General features: G+C 45.2%; 2 protein-coding genes across 18 annotated transcripts in view; one reads left to right on the forward strand and one right to left on the reverse strand.

Annotated features, from left to right (window-relative positions):
- The window catches only part of DCLRE1C (DNA cross-link repair 1C), a 23,024-nt gene extending 13,386 nt beyond the window's left edge, over positions 1–9,638 (reverse strand). The window contains exons 1-10 of one of the 16 annotated variants that reach the window (XM_077935695.1): positions 9,265–9,380; positions 8,640–8,878; positions 8,208–8,259; positions 4,834–4,918; positions 3,691–3,750; positions 2,436–2,491; positions 1,519–1,620; positions 1,022–1,094; positions 392–532; positions 149–250 (exon numbers count right to left, since the gene is read on the reverse strand). In XM_077935695.1, the coding sequence (XP_077791821.1) occupies positions 149–250; positions 392–532; positions 1,022–1,094; positions 1,519–1,620; positions 2,436–2,491; positions 3,691–3,750; positions 4,834–4,918; positions 8,208–8,259; positions 8,640–8,646 (678 nt within the window). In that variant the 5' untranslated portion in view covers positions 8,647–8,878; positions 9,265–9,380. The other 15 variants (XM_028745471.2, XM_028745470.2, XM_028745472.2 and 12 more) reach the window with 15 other exon arrangements.
- Positions 8,932–20,489, forward strand: MEIG1 (meiosis/spermiogenesis associated 1). 2 transcript variants are annotated; one of them, XM_028745485.2, is made up of 4 exons: positions 8,932–8,955; positions 14,518–14,653; positions 16,450–16,615; positions 20,251–20,489. In XM_028745485.2, the coding sequence occupies exons 2-4, from the start codon at positions 14,526–14,528 to the stop codon at positions 20,377–20,379; spliced, it is 423 nt and encodes a 140-aa protein (XP_028601318.2). In that variant the 5' UTR covers positions 8,932–8,955; positions 14,518–14,525; the 3' UTR covers positions 20,380–20,489. The 2 variants fall into 2 exon arrangements, with proteins under 2 accessions (XP_028601318.2, XP_028601316.2); XM_028745483.2 differs by lacking the exon at positions 8,932–8,955 and adding an exon at positions 9,624–9,759.
- The last annotated feature ends 2,351 nt before the right edge of the window (positions 20,490–22,840 follow it).

The following is a 22,840-nucleotide window of genomic DNA, read 5'->3' on the forward strand; positions in this document are numbered from 1 at the left end:
GTTTTAGAAAAGCCATAGGAAAGTAAACCTTCCCCCCAAATAAGAATATTAAAGCTGCTTTGGCCAAACATCTCCTGGTTTCTTCAAAGCCAGACTCTTCTTTAACATGGAGCCCCAAGGGGGGTGTCAACTGCTGACAGATACGCACCCTTGGATGGCGACAGGCATGAATCTGAGTGTGCCGACTGGAGGTGATGTGGTAGAGGATTTCTGGCATGTTTTTAAACATTTCCAATTTGTTCACGTGCACCTAGGAAATTAAGTTTGCCATTATTAGTGCTGTTGTAGACTAACTGAGAAAAGAGACAGCAAGCTTCTCCTTCTCAAGGAATTTGCCTTGTGGTGGGGAGGAGGGATCATGGTTATGCTCCATTCAGAACGACAATCTTACCTTAACTCCAAGCTCCTCGCTGAGATTTGTGAACAAATACTCATATCCATAAGCTGCTTTGCAGTTCAGCCACACCACATGATAAGGACTGAGGGTGATCCAGCTTTGCACTAACTCTAATATGCCTTTCATACATTCTTCCTGTTGAAGGAAAAAGACTGCAGGGCATTCGCATAGAGCAGATCTAAACGGATTTGCGTTCTGTTGAGCCCACAACTGATCCCTGGCCACTAAAACCAAGCACTTTGTGCAGGCAGAGTAGGGAGCCTCTTTTGGCCAAGGGCTGCCCTTCCACCGGGGGGGGGGGGGGCTTCAGGGTCCACATTCCAGCAGTGGGAAGGGCCAGAGGCACACACAAGTCAAATGTTTCTCCCTCCCTCCTGCCCCTTCTCTCTGTCCTCCATCCCGCTGAGAAATAGGCATCGACACAGTTCAAGACAACATTTCAGTCAGGTCAAAGCACTCCAGGAGGACATGGGCACCTACCAACACTCAGCACCCCTAATAAACTACAGTTCCCATTGAAAAGTTGAGTGCTAAACGTCCCGAGCGGAATTGTGGCCAAGCAAGCAAGCTGCATGTTGGGTTTTTTGTTTGTTTAAAAAATCTCTTCCTTCAAATTGTACTTACCCTGCTGGGGATCTGATAATACTTGGGATCACAGAAAGTAGTATCCAAATACACACTCTGGATGTCTTTCACTCTGTAAGAGAGAAATTCAATATTCAAGATTGTGCTTGGCACAGCGCTATCAGTCGCGTGTTACGCAGCAACATACTCATATTTCTGTTGGCATCCAAAAGGTGACATTTGCCTTCACAAATGAATGCGCCTAGAAGAAACCAAGCAGCCTTCCTACCAAAGCAGTGCCCAAATCTCCATGACAGCGCTAAGGCTCCGGGGTTTCCTTTCTGCCAGCTCCCGGGCCAATGCTGTGACTGCTCTCTAAAGGTTTAAGAGGTTTGCATTCAGGGTCCGTGTGTTTAGTGGTTTTCACGCACAAAGCATACCATTTACAAGTTATTGTACCTGCAAAGGGTTAATATAACAGGGTTCTGCATGTCACGCACCTGACCCTCTAATCAAAGGGCAACGAAGCCAAACCAGAAAGGTCCACAATCCATTACCTGCTCCCCGAATGCAAAAGTTCCATTCTGGCCACTTCTCCCTTGGCAAGTCTGAAATCCCCAGTGTACAACACAGTGCCACTTTCACCTTGGAAGAGAAACCTGCACGAGAAAAGGCACTGCTGTCAGTTTCAGCATTGGGGGTTTTGCTGGGTTTCGGAACAATGGAATGGTGAAAGCCAGGAGAGTGGGCTATGGCACTGGTTTTCGGCTAAGAAACTTGGGCAGCAGACGATTGCACATAGCGGGACGAAGAGGCATATAAACAGGAGCAATGCCCCAAGTATCTTATCACGCTTGTAACTGTGTGCATTCGCTCTTGTGGCTCTCCCCAGTTCTCACAAAAAACCAAACAAGGACCTGTTCCCCCGAGCTATAAGTGCAATTTCATTTCCCATCAGCATTGGCATTAACTGCAGCCAACACCAATGGGATTCTCTCTTAATTACAGAAACAGCCTCAAATCCTGGCTTCACTTTTCGGTTCAGAATAACCACTAGAAAAGGATGGCAAAAGAGAAATTTAAGTCCCTCTACCACTCCCCCTCTCCCATTCTGCAACCTGCTGCTGGTTCAACTAACATTGCCATTCATTTATTTTGTTTTTATTGTATTTTAAATCTTATTTTGTACTGTGTTTGATTCTATGTTATGTCGAAAGACCAACTCATTAATAAAAAGTAATAAATATGAATACAAACTGCAATTTTGCCTGGGCATGGCGTGTGAGACCAAGGCATCCCATTAAAAGGCCCCAATGCCCATAACCAGGGACAGAAAGTGGGGGAAGTAAGTCTTTGGTAAACAAATCAAAAATAAACTAACTGCAGTTTAATTCTTATAGAACCACAACCCACTGTGACATATATTTTTCATATTGATTTCCATTAATTATCTGAAGGCAAGAAAAGTGCATACATAACTGATCCTGGGCAATGGCCGGCTGGCAGAAGTGTTACAACTAAATCTTCTTTCTGGAAAGAGACACAAAGGAAGGAAGGAAGACACACAGACATTGACTCGTATCATGTTAACTTTGTAATGAATAGTTTTTGCCTGGCTGCCGTGCAGAGTGAAGACAAGGAGGTGGGAAACAGAATAATAATAATAATAATAATAATAATAATAATAATAATAATAATAAAAAAATTTATTTATATCCCGCCCTCCCCAGCCGAAGCCGGGCTCAGGGCGGTTAACAACAATCAAATAATCAAACAGTCAAATAATCACACATTCTAAAAATATTTCATTATAAATTAATTAAAATCAAATTGATGGCAACCGATTAGGCAAAATTCTGTGCAGGTTGCCAGAGGAGGGAGTCAGGCTGCGCCCTGACCAAAGGCCTGGTGGAACAACTCTGTCTTGCAGGCCCTGCGGAAAGATGTCAGGTCCCGCAGGGCCCTAGTCTCCTGTGACAGAGCGTTCCACCAGATTGGAGCCGCAGCCGAGAAGGCCCTGGCTCTAGTTGAGGCCAGCCTAACCTCTCTGAGGCCTGGGACCTTGAGGATGTTATTATTTGCAGACCGTAGGTTTCTCTGTGGGGCATACCAGGAGAGGCGGTCCCGTAGGTACGAGGGTCCTAGGCCGTATAGGGCTTTAAAGGTTAAAACCAGCACCTTAAACCTGATCCTGTACTCCACCGGGAGCCAGTGCAGCTGGTATAGTCACCTGATGTCACAACAACTCACTTTTGCCCTTGCTCTGTGAATTCAGATGGTGCCGGCAAGACATGTCCAGTGCTTCCCTAGCACTGACAATCTGCTGATCTGGGGAAGTCCTGAGAAGTGGCGGCTGGGAAGTGCTATGCAAGGAGCTGTGCAGGCACAGACCACCAGCTGATCAGTGGTGCCTGAAAAACACCTGCCAATATGGTGCATGGGCTAGAAGTTGCCTGCTCTTAATCCACGTGGCATGGGTTCTTGCGCCATATGCTATTAGCATATATTTTTATTATAAAGATGCAGAAAAGAGGAGAAACCTGAAGACTTCAAAGCACAGTATAAAAGAGAGAGGAAATTAGGACAAACAAGGCAGGGGAAGAAAGTAAAATAGATAGCAGGCTTCCATTTTGTTGGCCAAAATTGGAATTTCAGAGCAAAGAGTAACTAGCACTCCTACCTACTTAGGTGAAATATTAAAATGTTAAACAGTCAACATAACTGACTACCTCACCAGATGCTTCATCAACCAGAGAAATCTGTGTTGGAGTTTCAACTTCAATGGAAACCTATAGCAGACAGACAAACAAATGTACAGAGGCACATTATAGGTGATGAGAACTGTTTTATCAGCATATACAAAACAGACTTTTTAATGGCATGGTAATGGATCAGGAGACAAACACATGCCTGTGGAAGGTAAGCCATTAACCTATGACAAGGCTCCCCAACTTTCTGGAGCTTGGGGGCATCTCAAAATCTAAGAAACCTGTATGGAAGTCTAAGAAACTGTTGTGGGCCCCACAGAATGCCTGAGAACATGCACCTGAGGGACCTCAGATCTATGAAAAGCAACTGTTAATGGGTACTTCTTGCAAAACATGACCCAGCAAAGGAAGAAATACGACTCATTCAAAAAAACAATTTTTTTCACCAAGTTTCTTCCTTATTGATTCATGTTCCTTTTGAGTCATGTTCCACAATTTCTTTGCAGCCTAATAATCCTCTGTTCTGCACCAACAGAAGCTCCACAAAAAGTCTGGAACATACCGTATATCAGACAGGAGCTTGAGATGAAATGCTAATGCCCGGCTTCGGCAGGGGAGGGCGGGATATACATAAATTATTATTATTATTATTATTATTATTATTATTATTATTATTAAGTTCTGAAGAGACCTGAGCCACCATCTCCTTCTGTGGCTCTGCCAGGGCAGAGAGAACCTGAGACTGAACAGTCTAAAGAAAGGAAGGAAGTCCCAGGATAACCTTTGTATTTCATTTTAATACACAACAGGTGAACGAAGTAAAGCTTAGGGTGGTACTGAGTTTTACTCAAAGTAGCCATACTAAAATTAAAGATGACGACTACAACACAGTTTAAATGGACTTCACCACCTAGGACAGGCACCCCCAAACTTGGCCCTCCAGATGTTTTGGGACTACAATTCCCATCATCCCTGACCACTGGTCCTGTTAGCTAGGGATGATGGGAGTTGTAGTCCCAAAACAGCTGGAGGGCCGAGTTTGTGGGTGCCTGTCCTTAGGATTATGGCAGCTTCACCTTTTGCTGACATTGCTAGTTATAACAGCTTTAAGATGCATTAATAGTGTCTGTTTACATCAACTACACATGAAAAGAGGTAACTTACAATGTGATTCTCCCAAAATTTATACCGTGGATTAGTTAGCAGCAACTCCTTTGTTACTGGTGAACAATACAAGCGAACTTTTAAGCTTTGAAGAAAAAAGAGATACATGTCTCACAAAAACGCAAATGGTGGTTGTCCAATATCCAAAAAATCAAACAAAAAGTAGTTCCCATGCCTCCTTGCAAACTCCTTCAACAAGCAAGTCTGTGATACGGCAAAGGTGTCTGTGACTTAAGGAGGGAGAAGCAAGCAATCCCAGACATCATTTGCTGTATTATATGCCCTTTAGTCTCTTCCCCTGCCTACAGACAGAAGACACCCATCTGACACCACACACTTGCTAGCTAGACAACTTTGCCTCTACCCCAGGGGTAGGCAACCTAAGGCCATAGCTGTCAACTTTTCCCTTTTCTTGTGAGGAATCCTATTCGGAATAAGGGAAACGTTGACAGCTATGCCTAAGGCCCAATTGTCTTCTCAATCCGGCTCATGGACAGTCCAGGAATCAACCTGTTTTTACATGAGTAGAATGTGTCCTGCCTGGTGTTTTTACATGAGTAGAATGTGTGCTTTTATTTAAAATGCATCTCTGGGTTATTTGTGGGGCATAGGAATTTGTTCATTATTTTTTTCCAAAATATAGTCCGGCCCACCACATGGTCTGAGGGACGGGGGACCGGCCCACGGCTGAAAAAGGTTGCTGACCACTGCTCTACCCAAACTACTCATCTTCCAAGATTTGAATCCCACATTCCAGCACCTTCCCTGCATTAGCTGAGTACGTTTAGGGGGTAAATAGAAAAGGTTGGCTACAATTCTCAGGACATGTAAAAATATGCACTGCAGAAAGTGCAGTGTAAAACACACATAGATAAATGAATCCTAAAACTAAACTACACTTAAGAACTGGGCAGGAAAGGGGAGGGAGAAATCCTTAGAATCTGAGCTACACTTACCCACATGGGAGAAATGGAAGTGAAATTGTAGTTTTTACTAAGGACCCAGACAGAATGCTAAGAACTCAGGGAACAAACAAAGCAAAAGGGTGTATATGCAGTAAATCAGAAAGAGAAAGAGAGGTATTTGGGGGTTAGTATGACCGCCAAAAATGTGAATCTATTTAAGGATAACTGTAAAGGATTTTGGATTGAAGAGAAGGGGGATTTGGAAATATGGACATATCTGAAGTTGTTATTGTTGGGCCGAGTTGCTGTGGTGGGGATGAGGGCTGCTGTGTTGCTGGAGATGTTGCTTTTGTTTCAAACATTGCAAGCTTTGGATGGGATGGATTGTTTCAGGAGGTGGCAGAGGGATGTTTCTAGATTTGTTTGGCAGGGCAGGAAGCCTCGAGTAAAATTTAAGATATTGACGGATGCCAAAGAAGGAGGTGGACTTGCCCTGCCAGACCCCTAAACTTTGTTGTGAACCATCTGTTTTTTGCTGGCTGAGAGAATGGCTGCTTCTTGAAAGCACTGAAGTGTTGGATAATGGCAGACGAAGTTGATGGACTATATGGAATTGGCGGAAATGATTGGCAAAATCCGAGACCAGGGAGAAGAGTCGGTGGAAGAAGACTGAAAAAAGTTTAAAGACTATTTATAGAAATATTGTAAAATTAATGAATGTTAGAAGAATGTTGGAATGAAGTTATATGGCTTCAGTAGAAATGTTATAAGGAATTAAGTACCGTATTTTTCTCTCTATTACACGCAGATTTTTTCTCCTAAAAAGGAAGGGGAAATGTCTGTGCGTGTTATGGAGCGAATGTGGGGGGGTCCCTGGAGCCGATTAGGGGAGCGCAGGAACAAAAATCAGCAAAAATCAAATCGTGCGTTGTGTCGGAGAGGGAAACCTGAAAAGAGGAAGTGGCTGCTTTCCTGCATTCTCCCTCAGGGTCTTACTGCCCACCCTCCTCTGTTTCGTTGCTGTGTTTGCTCAAACGGAACAAAGAGCAGGCAAATCCCCTCCCCTCCAGGCAAGCAGAGGGGAAAGCAGAGGTCTTTCCTTCTAATTCCTCTCCGTGCTCCTCGCAGGCAGCCAGAAAGCATGCAGGAGGAGAGAGAGAGCTGGCTTCGGTTTGGGGGAACTTTTGCCTTTCTTTCCTCCCTCCCGTTAAATCCCTCTCCTGCTTTCTTAGCCAGCTGCTTCTCTGCACACCACTCTCTTGTCCCTTCTGTGTTTTTCCTTCACTCCCCACTTAAAATGTAGTTACAAAGCATGGATCCACATGGATCCTCAGGATCTTTGCATTGGGCCACCCCAAATTCACCATCAGATCACATAGCAGCCTGCCCCCCAAAAATCACACACCCACTGTTGCCTGGGGCTGCAATGGTGCAAAAACGTGGTTAAAAAGCATGGATCCACATGGATCCTCAGGATCTTTGGATTGGGCCACCCCAAATTCACCATCAGATCACATAGCAGCCTGCCCCCCAAAAATCACACACCCACTGTTGCCTGGGGCTGCAATGGTGCAAAAATGTGGTTAAAAAGCATGGATCCACATGGATCCTCAGGATCTTTGCATTGAGCTACCCCAAATTCACCATCAGATCACATGTCTGTGGCCACAGCATGAAGCACAAAAATGATACATCCACTGTTTCATTCAGATTTTTTTCCCTTGTTTTCCTCCTCTAAAAACGATGTGCGTGTTATGGTCAGGTGCGTGTTATAGAGCGAAAAATACGGTATAAATAGATTAATAATAATAATTAATAATAATAATTTAATTTATTATTTATACCCTGCCCATCTGGCTGGGTTTCCCCAGCCACTCTGGGCTGCTTCCAACTGAATATTAAAAACAGTACAGCATTAATAGAAAAATAAAGGAAAAAATAAGGCAAGAATGTGTTAAGATAATTATAGAATAGAAAACAGAGGAAGATGGAAAGGAATTGCTGAAACAATTAATAGAAGTGGAATACAAAAAGGGAGGTGTGAGGAGGTCGTTGGAAATAAGCGAATGAAAGATAAGATATTGAAAATGTTTGAGGCGTTTTTAAATTGTTTTTGTTTTGTTTTGTTAGTTTAATGTGTTGGTGGTATGTAGTGTTTTTGTATTGTATTTGTATTGTTCTTTTTCTTTTTCTTTTTTGTTTGTAGTGTTGTGTTGAAAAAGCAATAAATATCATTTTTTTAAAAAAAAATGCAGTAAATCAGAGAATCTACTATGGTCATTTTATAAATTACAGATTTCTGTATTTAGTTGCAGAATATGAGAAGCTAAACTTCCATGTTTAAAATAAAAACAAGTTTCTTCTCATCCTTAAGGAGATCAGCCTGAGAAGGTGCTGGTGCTTTCTTATCCCTTCACTCACCACAGGTCCCAGCCTATTCTCACACACGTCTTTCTCCCTTTTCATTACCTGCATGCCAGTCTTCTTTTTAGGGAAGGAGCTCTCAGGCCTTTCATGTGATCTAAATATTAACATATTAAAAAAGGAAGATTATTTTAGAACTCCGCCATGCTAAGAACAGTCTTGGGCCTCAGTACAGGCCAGAAGGACAGACACAAGCGTCAGCATGATCAGAGAAGCAGGGTTAAATCATGCTCCTGTCCCAGAATCTTCTAAAACAGTTGCTAAGGAAATAGCACAAATTGCTCAGGGGACAGGATCCTTTTCTGTCTGAGGAACTGCAGCCCAATTCAGAACCATTCCTTTTCCTGAAGTGTGCAATGAATGCCATTACAGGGAACTCTCCACTTATGAGCATTTAACTTGTGCGGGTTCAGCTTTATGCACTTGGCAATTAAAAAACAAAAATTAAAATGGGGGAGTAGAGTTTATCAATCCCACCTGTCATTAAACCCAAAATGTTTTGACTTTATGTGATTTTGGCTTTATGCGATATCCCTGGAATGTAACCCCAGCACTGGCAGGTATCAGGAGCTGGACAGACTTCTGTTACTGCTCAGGGACAAGGGCTCTGGGGTGTCGGCAGAGGCAGGCGCAGATCAGCAGGCAGAGCAGGTCCAGGATCAGAGATTTGCCAGGAAAGTTTTCCCAGCAGCTGGTTTCAACCAGGCGGGCAGCACCTTTTGAAAGACAATGAAGGGGGCAGTTCTGAGAAGAAAGGATGGCACTCGGTGCATGCTCAAAGACACTCGTCTCTGTGAGTCTTTTCTTCCCGAGGCTAAGCCCCGGCAGTGGATAGTAATAAGAATGAAAAATAGTAAAACAAAAGCAAAGCGCTCTCTACTTGGGTGTTGACCAACACTGGCTGCAAGGATGTTGGGGGGGGGGGGGGGAGCACAAGCCAAGGGCTGTGAGGTGTAGCGGTTGGAGTGCTGGGCGAGGCCCTGGGGAGAGCTGTGACTCTGGGCCAGTCGCTGCCTCTCAGCGGGGCCTCCCTCGCAGGGCTGGTGTGAGGGCGGGGGGAGGAGGAGGAAAGGGAAACGGCGAAGCAGCAGCAGGAGCGGACCTTTGTGGCAGTGGGACAGGAAATAGGCCCTGGCGCGGAGGTTCTCGCGGTCGAAGCGGTCGATGGAGAGCCGGGGATACTCGCGCATCCTCCCGCCGAAGCTGCTCATGGCGCCGCCGGACCCCAGGCGGCGGGGCTGCGGGGCGGCCGGAAAGGTCCGCCGAACTCCCTTCCGGCTCTTCCGCCGAGGCCACTTCCGCCAGGCTCCTTTCCGCGCCGCCGCCCCCATTGGCCGGAAAAGGACCAGGCCCCGCCCACGCCTCGGCAGACGCCGGAGCTGAGTTAAACCCCCAAAGCGTGTGAAGAGTAAACTTTGCACCGATTGGCTGCTTACGGACAGCGCCCTCCCAGGTGCGCCTCCTGATTGGCCGCATTCGCTCAGCGGCTCGAGACGCAGTCCTATTGGCCGAACTCCCGCCGAAGGTTGCTAAGCAACCCCACAACCGCTGAGTGGGGGAGGGGAAAGCGGCGCGCGCGGAGACGCTCCCGTCCGGGGTGAGTCGGGGCTCCGCGGGGCGGGCGGGGCCTGGCTGGAAGTGCGGGAGAGCCGAGGGGCCCGGAGGGAATCACGGCGGGGCGGGGCGGGAAGGGGGAGCGGGAAAAGGGGACCTCCCCTGCCCCAGAAAGAAGCGTTGCTGATTGGGTGCCCAGTTAGCCCCGCCCACCTCCAGGTTCTTGGTCCCGCCCCCTAGGCGGAGCTCCGCCCCTTTCAGGGCTCAAATATCGCGATATCTCGACCGACAGCCCCGCCTCACGATTCCCTCAGGGGGGTTAACTTTATAAAAAAAAAGAAGCAGCAGCAAAAAAGGTTGTTTCTTTTACGGCTGTTGGGGGTTTGTTTACGCTTTTAAGCTTTAAATGGCCCCTGGGAGAAGGAAGGGCGGGGGCGAGACTTTAATAAACAAAAACCCTTCACTCCCCCCCCCCCCCAAGTTATGGCACTTGAGGCATTTCAATATATACGGTATTTTTTCGTCTATAAGATCCCCCCATGTGTAAGACGAGCCGTAATTTTTTAGCCCCCAAGTAATAAATACATATTTTAAACATTCCCTGTATCAGACGACCCCCAATTTTAAACTTAAAAAAAATTGGGGGCAAATATAGTCTTATACATGGAAAAATATGGGGGGGGGGGGAGAGCAATTCACAAGTGTTAACGGAAAAATCCGAGGGCTCCCTTGGACAAAAAAACAAGGACACCAACCAGGATAACTTGGAGCAAAACAGCAGCCTGTAGGCTTGGCCTTTATTGATCTGTTGCAACAGGGTGCTCCCCTCACTTGCCGGAGAGAGGAAAGACACCGAAAAAATGGTGTGCGAGGTCTTATAAAGCCCCCAGAAACATCATGCATACATCACAGAAAGGAGGGGCTGAGGGAGGAGTTGTGGTGGTAACCTGAGTGTCCTGTCACCTGGCTGGTTCCCCCTTTCCCCCGCCCCATGAGTACTTTCCAGGTGACAGAGGGGAGCTTGCAGTTTCCTGCCCCCAGAGGGAAGAGCTGATTATTGTCCTTTGTTCCAGTCTGTGCTGAATCCACTCCCATACGCAAGTTCTTTGTGATCTTGATGGTCTTCTGTCTAGGACCATCAGGGTTGGCATAGCAACTGGGCAGGGCTCCTGTGGATGTGCTGGTATGCTCAAGGGATTATGGCTGGCCTGTATCAAATCTTCCCCATTTTGTAGTCCTTCCTTCATGGAGTAAAATAAAAGTGGAACAGTGCAAATGTATGGTTGATTTTTCTATGAATTTATAACAGAAGCGTAGCGTATGTAGTGTGTGTGTGTGTGTGTGTGTGTGAAGTTTGTACAAACAATGATTGGGAGGGGGGGTGTTTCCTGCTACACAAGTAAATGTTGTTGTTGTTTAGTCGTTTAGTCGTGTCCGACTCTTCGTGACCCCATGGACCAGAGCACGCCAGGCACCTCTGTCCTCCACTACTTCCCGCAGTTTGGTCAGACTCATGCTGGTAACCTCGAAAACACTACCCAACCATCTCGTCCTCTGTCGCCCCCTTCTCCTTGTGCCCTCCATCTTTCCCAGCATCAGTGTCTTCTCCAGGGAGTCTTCTCTTCTCATGAGGTGGCCAAAGTACTGGAGCCTCAGCTTCAGGATCTGTCCTTCCAGTGAGCACTCAGGGCTGATTTCCTTAAGAATGGATGCGTTTGATCTTCTTGCAGTCCATGGGACTCTCAAGAGTCTTCTCCAGCACCATAATTCAAAAGCATCAATTCTTCGGCGATCAGCCTTCTTGATGGTCCAGCTCTCACTTCCATACATCACTACTGGGAAAACCATGGCTTTAACTATACGGACCTTTGTTGGCAAGGTGACGTCTCTACTTCTCAAGATGCTGTCTAGGCCTGTCATTGCCCTTCTCCCAAGAAGAAGGCGTCTTTTAATTTCGCGGCTGCTGTCACCATCTGCAGTGATCATGGAGCCCAAGAAAGTAAAATCTCTCACTGCCTCCATTTCTTCCCCTTCTATTTGCCAGGAGGTGATGGGACCAGTGACCATGATCTTCGTTTTTTTGATGTTGAGCTTCAGACCATATTTTGCGCTCTCCTCTTTCACCCTCATTAAAAGGTTCTTTAATTCCTCCTCACTTTCTGCCATCAAGGTTGTGTCATCTGCATATCTGAGGTTGTTGATATTTCTTCCGGCAATCTTAATTCCAGCTTGGGATTCATCCAGCCCAGCCTTTCGCATGATGTATTCTGCATATAAATTAAATAAGCAGGGAGACAAAATACAGCCTTGTCGTACTCCTTTCCCAATTTTGAACCAATCAGTTGTTCCATATCCAGTTCTAACTGTAGCTTCTTGTCCCACATAGAGATTTCTCAGGAGACAGATGAGGTGATCAGGCACTCCCATTTCTTTAAGAACTTGCCATAGTTTGCTGTGGTCGACACAGTCAAAGGCTTTTGCATAGTCAATGAAGCAGAAGTAGATGTCTTTCTGGAACTCTCTAGCTTTCTCCATAATCCAGCGCATGTTTGCAATTTGGTCTCTGGTTCCTCTGCCTCTTCTAAATCCAGCTTGCACTTCTGGGAGTTCTCGATCCACATACTGCTTAAGCCTTCCTTGTAGAATTTTAAGCATAACCTTGCTAGCGTGTGAAATGAGTGCAATTGTGCGGTAGTTGGAGCATTCTTTGGCACTACCCTTCTTTGGGACTGGAATGTAGACTGATCTTCTCCAATCTTCTGGCCACTGCTGAGTTTTCCAAATTTGCTGGCATATTGAGTGTAGCACCTTAACAGCATCATCTTTTAAAATTTTAAATAGTTCAGCTGGAATACCATCACTTCCACTGGCCTTGTTATTTGCAGTGCTTTCTAAGGCCCATTTGACTTCACTCTCCAGGATGTCTGGCTCAAGGTCAGCAACCACACTACCTGGGGTGTATGAGACATCCATATCTTTCTGGTATAATTCTTCTGTGTATTCTTGCCACCTCTTCTTGATGTCTTCTGCTTCTGTTAGGTCCTTACCACTTTTGTCCTTTATTATGGTAATCTTTGTACGAAATGTTCCTTTCATATCTCCAATTTTCTTGAACAGATCTCTGGTTCTTCCCATTCTGTTGTTTTCCTCTATTTGTTTGCATTGCTCGTTTAAGAAGGCCTTCTTGTCTCTCCTTGCTATTCTTTGGAAATCTGCATTCAATTTCCTGTATCTTTCACTATCTCCCTCGCATTTTGCTTGCCTTCTCTCCTCCGCTATTTGTAAGGCCTCGTTGGACAGCCACTTTGCTTTCTTGCATTTCCTTTTCATTGGGATGGTTTTCGTTGCTGCCTCCTGTACAATGTTACGAGCCTCCATCCATAGTTCTTCAGGCACTCTGTCCACCAAATCTAAATCCTTAAACCTGTTCCTCACTTCCACTGTGTATTCATAAGGGATTTGACTTAGATTGTATCTTACCGGCCCAGTGGTTTTTCCTACTTTCTTCAGTTTAAGCTTGAATTTTGCTATAAGAAGCTGATGATCTGAGCCACAGTCAGCTCCAGGTCTTGTTTTTGCTGACTGTATAGAGCTTCTCCATCTTTGGCTGCAGAGAATATAATCAATCTGATTTCGATGCTGCCCATCTGGTGATGTCCATGTGTAGAGTCGTCTCTTGTGTTGTTGGAAAAGCGTGTTTGTGATGACCAGCTTGTTCTCTTGACAGAACTCTATTAGCCTTTGCCCTGCTTCGTTTTGATCTCCAAGGCCAAACTTGCCAGTTGTTCCTTTTATCTCTTGCCTCCCTACTTTAGCATTCCAATCCCCTATAATGAGAAGAACATCCTTCTTTGGTGTCACTTCTATAAGGTGTTGTAAGTCTTCATAGAATTGGTCAATTTCAGTTTCTTCAGCACCAGTAGTTGGTGCATAAACTTGGATTACTGTGATGTTAAAAGGTCTGCCTTGGATTCGTATCGAGATAATTCTATCATTTTTGAGATTGCATCCCAGTACAGCTTTCGCCACTCTTTTGTTGACTATGAGGGCCACTCCATTTCTTTTACGGGTTTCTTGCCCACAGTAGTAGATGTGATGGTCATCCGAACTGAATTCGCCCATTCCCGTCCATTTTAGTTCACTGATGCCCAGGATGTCAATATTTATTCTTGCCATCTCATTTTTGACCACCTCCAACTTACCCAGGTTCATGGTTCTTACATTCCAGGTTCCTATGCAATATTTTTCTTTACAGCATTGGACTTTCCTTTCGCTTCCAGGCATATCCGCAACTGAGCGTCCTTTCGGCTTTGGCCCAGCCGCTTCATCAGCTCTGGATCTACTTGTACTTGCCCTCCGCTCTTCCCCAGTAGCATGTTGGACGCCTTCCGACCTGAGGGGCTCATCTTCCAGCGTCATAACTTTTATATGCCTGTTGTCTTTGTCCATGGAGTTTTCTTGGCAAGGATACTGGAGTGGCTTGCCGGTTCCTCCTCCAGGTGGATCACGTTTGGTCGAAACTCTCCACTATGACCTGTTCATCTTGTGTGCCCTGCTCGGCGTAGTTCATAGCTTCTCTGAGTTCTTCAAGCCCCTTCGCCACGGCAAGGCACAAGTAAATAAAGGATGTCTATTCCCAAGTGATTCCAAAAGCACATATTAGACCCTTCCTGGTTTTTAATTCAGTTAAAAATTGGATTTCTTTGTATTCAAAGTTTCATTAAGTCACTCAAGAGGTACTTGCAGGCAGCAGTAGGTGAAAGTGCTCTACACACTTGGCACCTTTTTTTTGTTTTTGCAGGAGCTATTATGGAAAACCCAGTAGCCTTCATGGATGGTAAGGATGTACAATGTTCAGCTTTCTCCTCTGAAGAAGCACCTGTGTCAGATGTGCCTGGGACATCGTTCAGGAGAGAATCAGATAGCCTTGGAGACTCGTAAGTGGTCATAATACAGAGTCTTCATGTTAACATGCTAGTCAAGTTTGGTTTCATTCTTCACTGACAGATAATATAGGCCCACATATGAACAGAACTAAGAGAAAGTTAATCCTTCACAACTTGCAGAGTTGGGACAAATAGTGGCACTAAAACTTTGTGTTGTTTGGAATGCAGTATTTTTGTTGCCAAAGTCCATTTTATTGTACATAGCCAAAGGCCTTTATAATGTATAACAGAGAATAAAAGAAAAACATTCATCTAAAATCATACAACATAACAGTTTACAACAAAAAAGAAATGTACAACATTATATTTAAAAATGGAGTGCATTCATGTAGCTGGAACAGAGCTTCTTGGCTGCCAGTGCAAATTTGGCTACCTAGTGTGTAATATATAGATGTTTATCTGCTTGGAGTTCAACTGTTGCTTCCTGTGCAGATCGACCTGGAAGCCAATTAAGAATATAAATTTCCCTCTGGGCGTTGTATACAGGGGGAAAATCAGCAGATAGTTTGTGATGTCCTCTACCAGATGACATCTATATATACATTTGCAATCCATATGGAGAATTCCCTGATATCTCCCCTCTAAATATGCTGAGGGCATCTGTTGGAATCTTAGTTCTGCAAAGGCCCTGCGAAGTTGTGGAAAAGGTTAGTCTCAAGGAAACGGGGCCTTGAGTGATTGGTCTTAATTTGGGAGTACCAAGTAGAGTAATTGATGGATACTCTGTCTTGGTTGGCATCCTGATCAATAATCCAATTTCTAAGGTCACGTGGGCTAAGGGCTAATTAGTTCTCCATTTGAAGATTATAAGCCCTAAGCTTATATTGGCACTTTTCTGCCCAGCCCCCTGTCCTTAGTTGCTCTCACCAGCAGAGCTTAGTAAGAGTACGATACTCAAAGGCATTTAGCATGCACCAGTATCTCAGGTAGGCTAGATCCATTCTGGCTGCTAGCAAGGGGAGGCACAACTCAGCTCTAAGGTGGGCTGCTGGTGTCCTGCAGGGAAACCCTAAAATCTGCCTCATAAATTTATTTTGTAGGACCTCTATTTCAGATTTAACACCAGTTCCCCATATCTCAGCTCCATAGCTCATTTGGGCTATGATTTGAGAGACAACAATTTTAATAGCTAGGTTGATTAGCTGCCTGCCCTTTGAATGGAATAACCTGTATAGCTGCCCAGTAAAATGACCAGATATTAGCTTCATTGCTTCTGTTTGATGACTTCTGTTGCCAGTCAGAGTCTGTATGATGCTGCGAAATAAGGCGAGTGGAGGTCCAGAGAAGGGGCTCTGTGTGCTAGGATGACTCTCTGCCAGCAGAAGGAGGTGCACCAACATTGGCCCTTGTCTGCTTGGGTACAGAAGAAAACACAAGGGGAAGGGGAATTGTACCCTGTGGACACATGTCCTGAGAGCCCAATTCTCCTTTCCAAAGATCCTAGAGGAGAGGAAATTGGGATCCAAAGCCACAGTCCATGACATCATATTTCAGCAACAAAGACTTGGCTGCCTTTTGCCAAATGCAGGATTGTGGAGAGGATTGTGGAGACCCTGTAAATGTCATGTGTCCCCACTCATTTGTCCTGCATTTTACATATAGCTTCATGTAGTTGATAGATTCTTGTACTTAACACAGTTTAGAATGGGATATTGTTTACTTGTGTTTTAACAAACTATAATTAGTTGACAGTGCTCATGTCTTTTTATATTCACATTCAGTTGAAATTCACTTCTAACTCTCAAGCATTCTCCATACAATTGAAACTCTTTAAAAATTACTTTCAGCAAATTAACTGGTGATGTCTCTGGAGCCACAGCCGGTATTGACACCAAACCTAAATCCATACATCGTGCCAAGATATGGTCGGGTGAAGTTGAGAATCTCTACAGATTTCAGCAAGCTGGATATAGGGATGAAATTGAATATAAACAAGTGAAGCATGTAGACATGGTAAGACATCATAATTATGCAAGCATTTTGTACTTTAGTGGCAAACATTCTGTCCTTTTAAAATATTGCATATAAATGTTTTCTATGACCATAATTCATTTTTTTATATTTATGTTCTCTGCCTGAACTGATTTGCCCCTGTGTACACCCTCAGAAAATGAAGAACAAGAAGAACAAGAAAGCTTTTAGGCTGTGTTAGGGAACCAGTAACCTTTCACTTGGAGTCTACTTCAAATGTCTTGTCCCATAGGAACCAATTTGGGAAGCTTCACTGGCTTATAAGCAGGGATGCGGGTGGCGCTGTGGGTAAAACCTCAGCACCTAGGACTTGCCGATCGTATGGTCGGCGGTTCGAATCCCCGTGGCGGGGTGAGCTCCCATCGTTCGGTCCCAGCTCCTGCCCACCTAGCAGTTCGAAAGCACCCTTAAGTGCAAGTAGATAAATAGGGACCGCTTACTAGCGGGAAGGTAAACGGTGTTTCCGTGTGCTGCGCTGGTGCAGGCTCGCCAGAGCAGCTTCGTCACGCTGGCCACGTGACCCGGAAGTGTCTTCGGACAGCGCTGGCCCCCGGCCTCTTAAGCGAGATGGCTGCGCAACCCCAGAGTCGGTCACGACTGGCCCGTACGGGCAGGGGTACCTTTACCTTTACCTTTACTGGCTTATAAAAGCTATTGGTGTTTTTGTGAATCAGTAGCGTTTACTCAAATTACACCTCCATCTCAAGACATATTTGCAGGTCTAGCAGTCAGTGTACATTACCTTGATCCAAAGGGATCAAGAGTTCATTGTCCATGTATACCAACCATGATTTCTTCCCATTCACAAAATTCACATCAGTAATGAGGTGGAGTAACAGCAATCCTAGCTTACTCAGAAATAAGTGTGATTGAGTTCAATATTCAATACTCAGTTCTCAGTTCTCAATTCAATACTCCGATTCAGAGCAGACCCACTGTCATCAGTGGACATGACTTGTCCACTGATTTCAGCAGGTCTGCTCTAAGTATGGTGTATGGGGTGTTGGGAAGGGGTAGTACCTCTGATGGGGGACATGTCATGCTCCTTCTGGGGTAGTTTGTCCACCTTTGGTCCCCACTCCGCCCTCAACTCTTACCTGTGGCTCCTAGAAGCTGTCAGGATGTGACAGTGGCCACACCCTGGGAAACGGCTTCAACTGACTGGCTAAACCAGGAGGAAGCTGGTGGGTCTCCAACCCGCCTGATACCTTTGACAGAAGAAAAGGCTAAGAAGTACACCCTGCAGAATTCTGGAGTCCATAAGATGGTTGGATGGTACCCTGTATGCCTCCTTCCATCAACTCCTGCAGCCAAACTGGTGCCAAACGTCTTGCTTTGCTTTCCTCTGTACCCCATAAGAGAGGCTGAGAGGAGGGTCTTGTTGTCTGGGCAGCCCAGGACCTCCAGACACACTGCCCAGGCTTGTGCTTCAGGGAAGTCATTTCAGTGCTGCTGGCACAACAATTTGACTTCACCCCCAGACGTGCACTCCATTGTCTCTTGAGACAGATGGATACCAAGAACTCGTGAGTAGGACTCAGTTGGATCCTACCCCAGGTGCAGGAATTCTGACTGTCATGATTTTGTGTGCATGTGGTGGTGGAACACACGAACCTGTTTCCCTGACTTTTTACTATTTGGAAGGGCCACTGGGTGTTGTATGCAGGTTTCCACTTCGCCACCCAGATGGCTTTTTGAGTCTCTCAGGGTGCAGAAGAAATGTATGATACATGAAATCATTGGCTGGGATTCAGGGAATTGCATAAATAATTTCACATGCTCAAGAACACTTTGTACCAGCATTTTGTGAGCGTCAGCTCCCCTCCTTACACATAGCATGCCATTATTGAATCTGAAGGGACGTTCTGAAGCATTTGGAGGGTTTGATATGTAAACTGGAAAGCCAAATATCCCACCAAGCATGCCCAGCTCCTTGGGAGTGCTTAAAGTAGCTGTTTGGATCCTGGCCATGAGTACAGCTCAGAAGTGGCTCTTCATGTCCTTCAGCCATGAGAAATGGATTGTCTCTGCCTTTTAAACAACTGAATGGCTGATAGTTAGTTTTACAGTGTGTGGAGGTTCTGGTATCCTTGACTAATCAACAGGAATCACACACTTAACAGGGGGAGGAGGAGAATTCTGGTATTACAGCTGCATTTCATGTACGCTCCAGCTACATATCATACATCTGGCATTTACCTGCTAAAGGATTGCCTGCACACCTTCCTGCCTGAGGAGCTGTTATGGTCATGCCCACTCCAGCGACAATGAAACTAGCTTGGACTGTAAAGAGGCAGTTATTAGGGTGCTCTGGTGCTGTTCACCCTACTCAGTAAGGTTGAGCAGTGAAAATGTTTCCTCCCCAGGGGGACATGATGCCCCAAACAGGCTATGCTCGCACCCTCCAGCATTTCATTTTGAAGAATTAATCCCTGATAAGATTGTTTTTTTTCCAGGTGAGCATTACAGAGTCCTTTGTAGTCACCCAATGCTGACAATAATGAGATTGAATGGAGCTGGACCTTTTGGCCTTCCAGCTTCTGACCCTTCAAAACCCCTAGGTTTTTTGAGAACCATCATGGAACGTATGGCTTTCTGTGTTTTGGATTTCATAAAAGCTGTCACCCTAGGAGAATCATATGTGCCAGAGAACACACAGTTTCTCCCATTTTGTTTAAAGCAGATTTTGTTAGAGCAGATTTTAGCTCAATTATTCAAAGAGGAACTGGGCACCCTAAATTTACCATTGAAAACATTTGAAAGTATCCTTTACTAATTGAGATGAATGACTTGCAACTGGATGATGGTCACAAGACTGGATAAAACAGTAAAATGTTGTGGAATTGAAGATTTGTTTTTGTTCACTTTGGTTTTCTGTATCACTTTATTCTTTCTGAGAATCCATGACATATTTAAGGTCTCACACAGGGAGGGAAACATGTCTGGTAGCTTCATTTTGTGGAGGAAACACAAGTACAGAGATTGTTATAGAGGTACAGAATTGGGAAGCATCAACTTAAGATATATAGATTGTAATCTGTGATGAATAGTTTATCAAATATACAAAATGTATTAATGAAACACAACCAGGACCTGCACCCAGCCAATTTGCCCATCATGCTGCACCATGGTTTGGTGTTCTCTCCGTAAGCCAAGCTTCTGACTCTTACGCTCCCCAACTCCTCTCTTCCTCCTGCACAAATAAGAAGGATTTCAGTATTTACTGTTAGTTTTCACAAGCTGTTACTTGTCATTACATACGAACTGGGGACCACAGCTTAATTAATCAGTTAATTATACTGACCCCCAGGGCCCCAGCCCTTCATTGACTGGTCCCATATTACCTAAAGTATCACCATTTACATGGATGTATAGGGTGTTGGGGGAGGGGTTGTGCTCCTTCTGGCGCCGTTTGTCCCTGCGACATTGGCCACACCCCAGGAAGCAGCTTTGAGTGGCCCCAGATGGAGCATGATGTGTTCCCCACCTGAGCAACTGCCCCTCTCCTAACACTGCATGCACTGCACTTATATGTCGTTGCTGATGGATACCTTTTTGCATTGTGCCGGCTGTTTGAAAGACATGTGCATCCCACACCCTTGTCCTTCTGCACACAGGTGGAAAGGTGGCCTGAAACTGGATTCGTGAAGAAGCTTCAGAGAAGGGACAATACATTCTACTATTACAACAAAGAAAGAGAATGTGAAGACAAAGAAGTTCATAAAGTTAAAGTTTATGCTTACTGATTTTTGTTATGCCCCAGTGTTGTTGTTTTTCTAAAAGTAAAGTGCATTGAAATAATAATTTTGTTGCTGTGAATAATCTGGAAAGCATTAAACAAGTTGTTTTAAAAGTAGCTTAATCACTTTTTAATTATCTCTCCAGTCTTTCTGCAAAAAAAGAAAAAGACCATCATTATTTTATTGAAACAATATAAAAAGACAGGTGAGAAATTGTAAAAGTGGGGTGAGATTCCAGTTGGCTTTTGGGACTCTGCAATCCTATGAGCCCCATTGATGGACTGTTGACTTTTTCAGGGTTCACACTGAGGCCTTGCAGATGTGTCTGGTTGTGGCTTTGCTCCCTGCCTTTATTTGGTTAAACTCTGAAAGCTGGACCACATCCCCGCCCCCAACTAGGCTGCAGACACTGGCATGGCAGGAGGAAAGATGCCTGCAGCTCTGCAACCAGTGCAATACCCTGGTTGCTAACTAAATTCTCACAGGGGCTGCCCTTTTCAATGCAGCAAGGACTGGAGGGCCAGCACTATGGACTTAGTCCCACACATGCCAATACCACAGTCACTCGCTCGCTCACTCCCCTTTCTCTCTGCCTTGGGCTGGTTTGCTGCGTGGTCTAAGCAGCTGACAGGGAGGGCTTTGCCAAGTCCACTCTTGCTATTTTTATATTGTGGCAGAGAGGTTCGGAGAGCAAAGTACAAAATAGTGTGAGAGTGCGGATAGGGGTCCTTTACATCAGGGTCTAAGATGGGCACCTTCTGAGCGGAGTTCTCCAGGTACCTACCTTTCCCTAATATATGGAACTTTGCTTTTGTTCTCCTCACTCCACTCACTGCAGTAAAGAAAGGGGTGACCTATTTTTCAGAGAGAATGGAACAGGGGCGTCAGTGTTGTCAACATGGAAACTGCCACAGCAAAACAGCTTTAATGTCAGGCTGCAAGATAAAATGTTACTGAAGAATGCCTGCATGTGTCAGCACTTGCAGGGGTCTCTGGGCAACACAAGTTGTGCCAGAGAAACAAAACAAGAAGTTTAGCTAAACCTAATTGGTTAACAAGTTACGAGATAGGACTGTCCTCCATTTTTATGGTAGCTGAAAGTAAGTTTGCAGCTGCATTGTTGGCTCCTATAAATGAGTCCTGGGTTTCTACTTTGAGCTCCAGCTGTATAGTACTGAATTGTTTGGCATATCAAATGATGCCTGCTGAATACAAAAGTATCCTGATGATGAGTCTTGGAATAAATAAAATATAAAACTGGGTTACATGGATATATAATGTAGCTTTATGGATTATGGCCTCGGTGTTCCTGCAGAATTGGAAGGAACACTCTGTCTCTACCATTCGGATATTAGCACTTCAGGGACAGCATGGAAAAAGGACAGGGAAGAGAAGAAGAGTTTCTCAGGGAAGTTCCATGGGCAAAGCACATGCACTACATGCAAAAGGTGCCAGGTGTAGACATCTCCAGCGAAATGAAACTCAGGCAGCTGGGCTCAGAGTGACCCCTGCCCAGGACCTAGAGAGCCACTGTGAGTCAGAATGGTCAGGACTAAGCTAGACACAGCCGTGGCAGAGCCATGGGTTCTGCATGTGCAATCTAATAGCCCTATTTGCTGTTGAATCCTGAAGGTGAGACTGGTCAGTCCTGGACACCACAGTGAAAACATCAATGAGACATTAACAGAACATCCAGTCTATACCATGACTTCTGTCTTGCTTCAATTTTGTGTTGTGCCCTTTTGATAGAAGACGTATATCCTAGCCGCAATAAAACTTTTGCTGAATACAAATCACCTGGGGAGGTATCAGTCTGGCAGGATGTTGATTCAATTGATCATAATTGATAGATGTTTAGACTGTTCATGCAAGGATGGCTTGAGCCTCTGTAGAACCAAAGGTCTCCGTCTGAGAGCCTGACCCCCAACTTGATTGTACCCCAGCTGGTGGGAGCCCCAGCCATCCGCTGGTGGCTGGGTAGCCATGACCAGGTCATGGCCTGATCTCAAGTGGGCTGCAAGAGCAGCAATCCTGCCATACAATTATATGGTGAAAATAAAAAGAAATGGGTCTCCAAATGTATGTTTGTGTGAAAGATGGCTCAGTGCCTGAAAACTGGATTTTCATTTCAGCCATGGACTCAGTTTCTCAGCCATAGTTGCTAATGTGCAATGTGAAAATAATCTGAGTTTAGTTTAAAGGAGAGCTGGGCAGATGAAAAAGAGTGGGTGTAGTAATCGCACGGGCCATCCACACCCCCCCAACCAGTCTTCCAGACAGTGGCAGGACCTGGCAGGGAGAGGGATAGTTACGCAAGTCACAAACCAAACGGTAAGCTGCCACCACCTCCTTTCCTGGTACAACCCTCAAATGGGGTCCAAGGAGGAGAACCCCCAGACCTGTGTCACTGTACCGTGATGCAGACAGAAATCCAACAGGTAGATGTACCAAGTGGTCAGGCACCGGT

Source organism: Podarcis muralis, chromosome 10, assembly GCF_964188315.1.
Source record: "Podarcis muralis chromosome 10, rPodMur119.hap1.1, whole genome shotgun sequence".
Classification (NCBI taxonomy): domain Eukaryota; kingdom Metazoa; phylum Chordata; class Lepidosauria; order Squamata; family Lacertidae; genus Podarcis; species Podarcis muralis.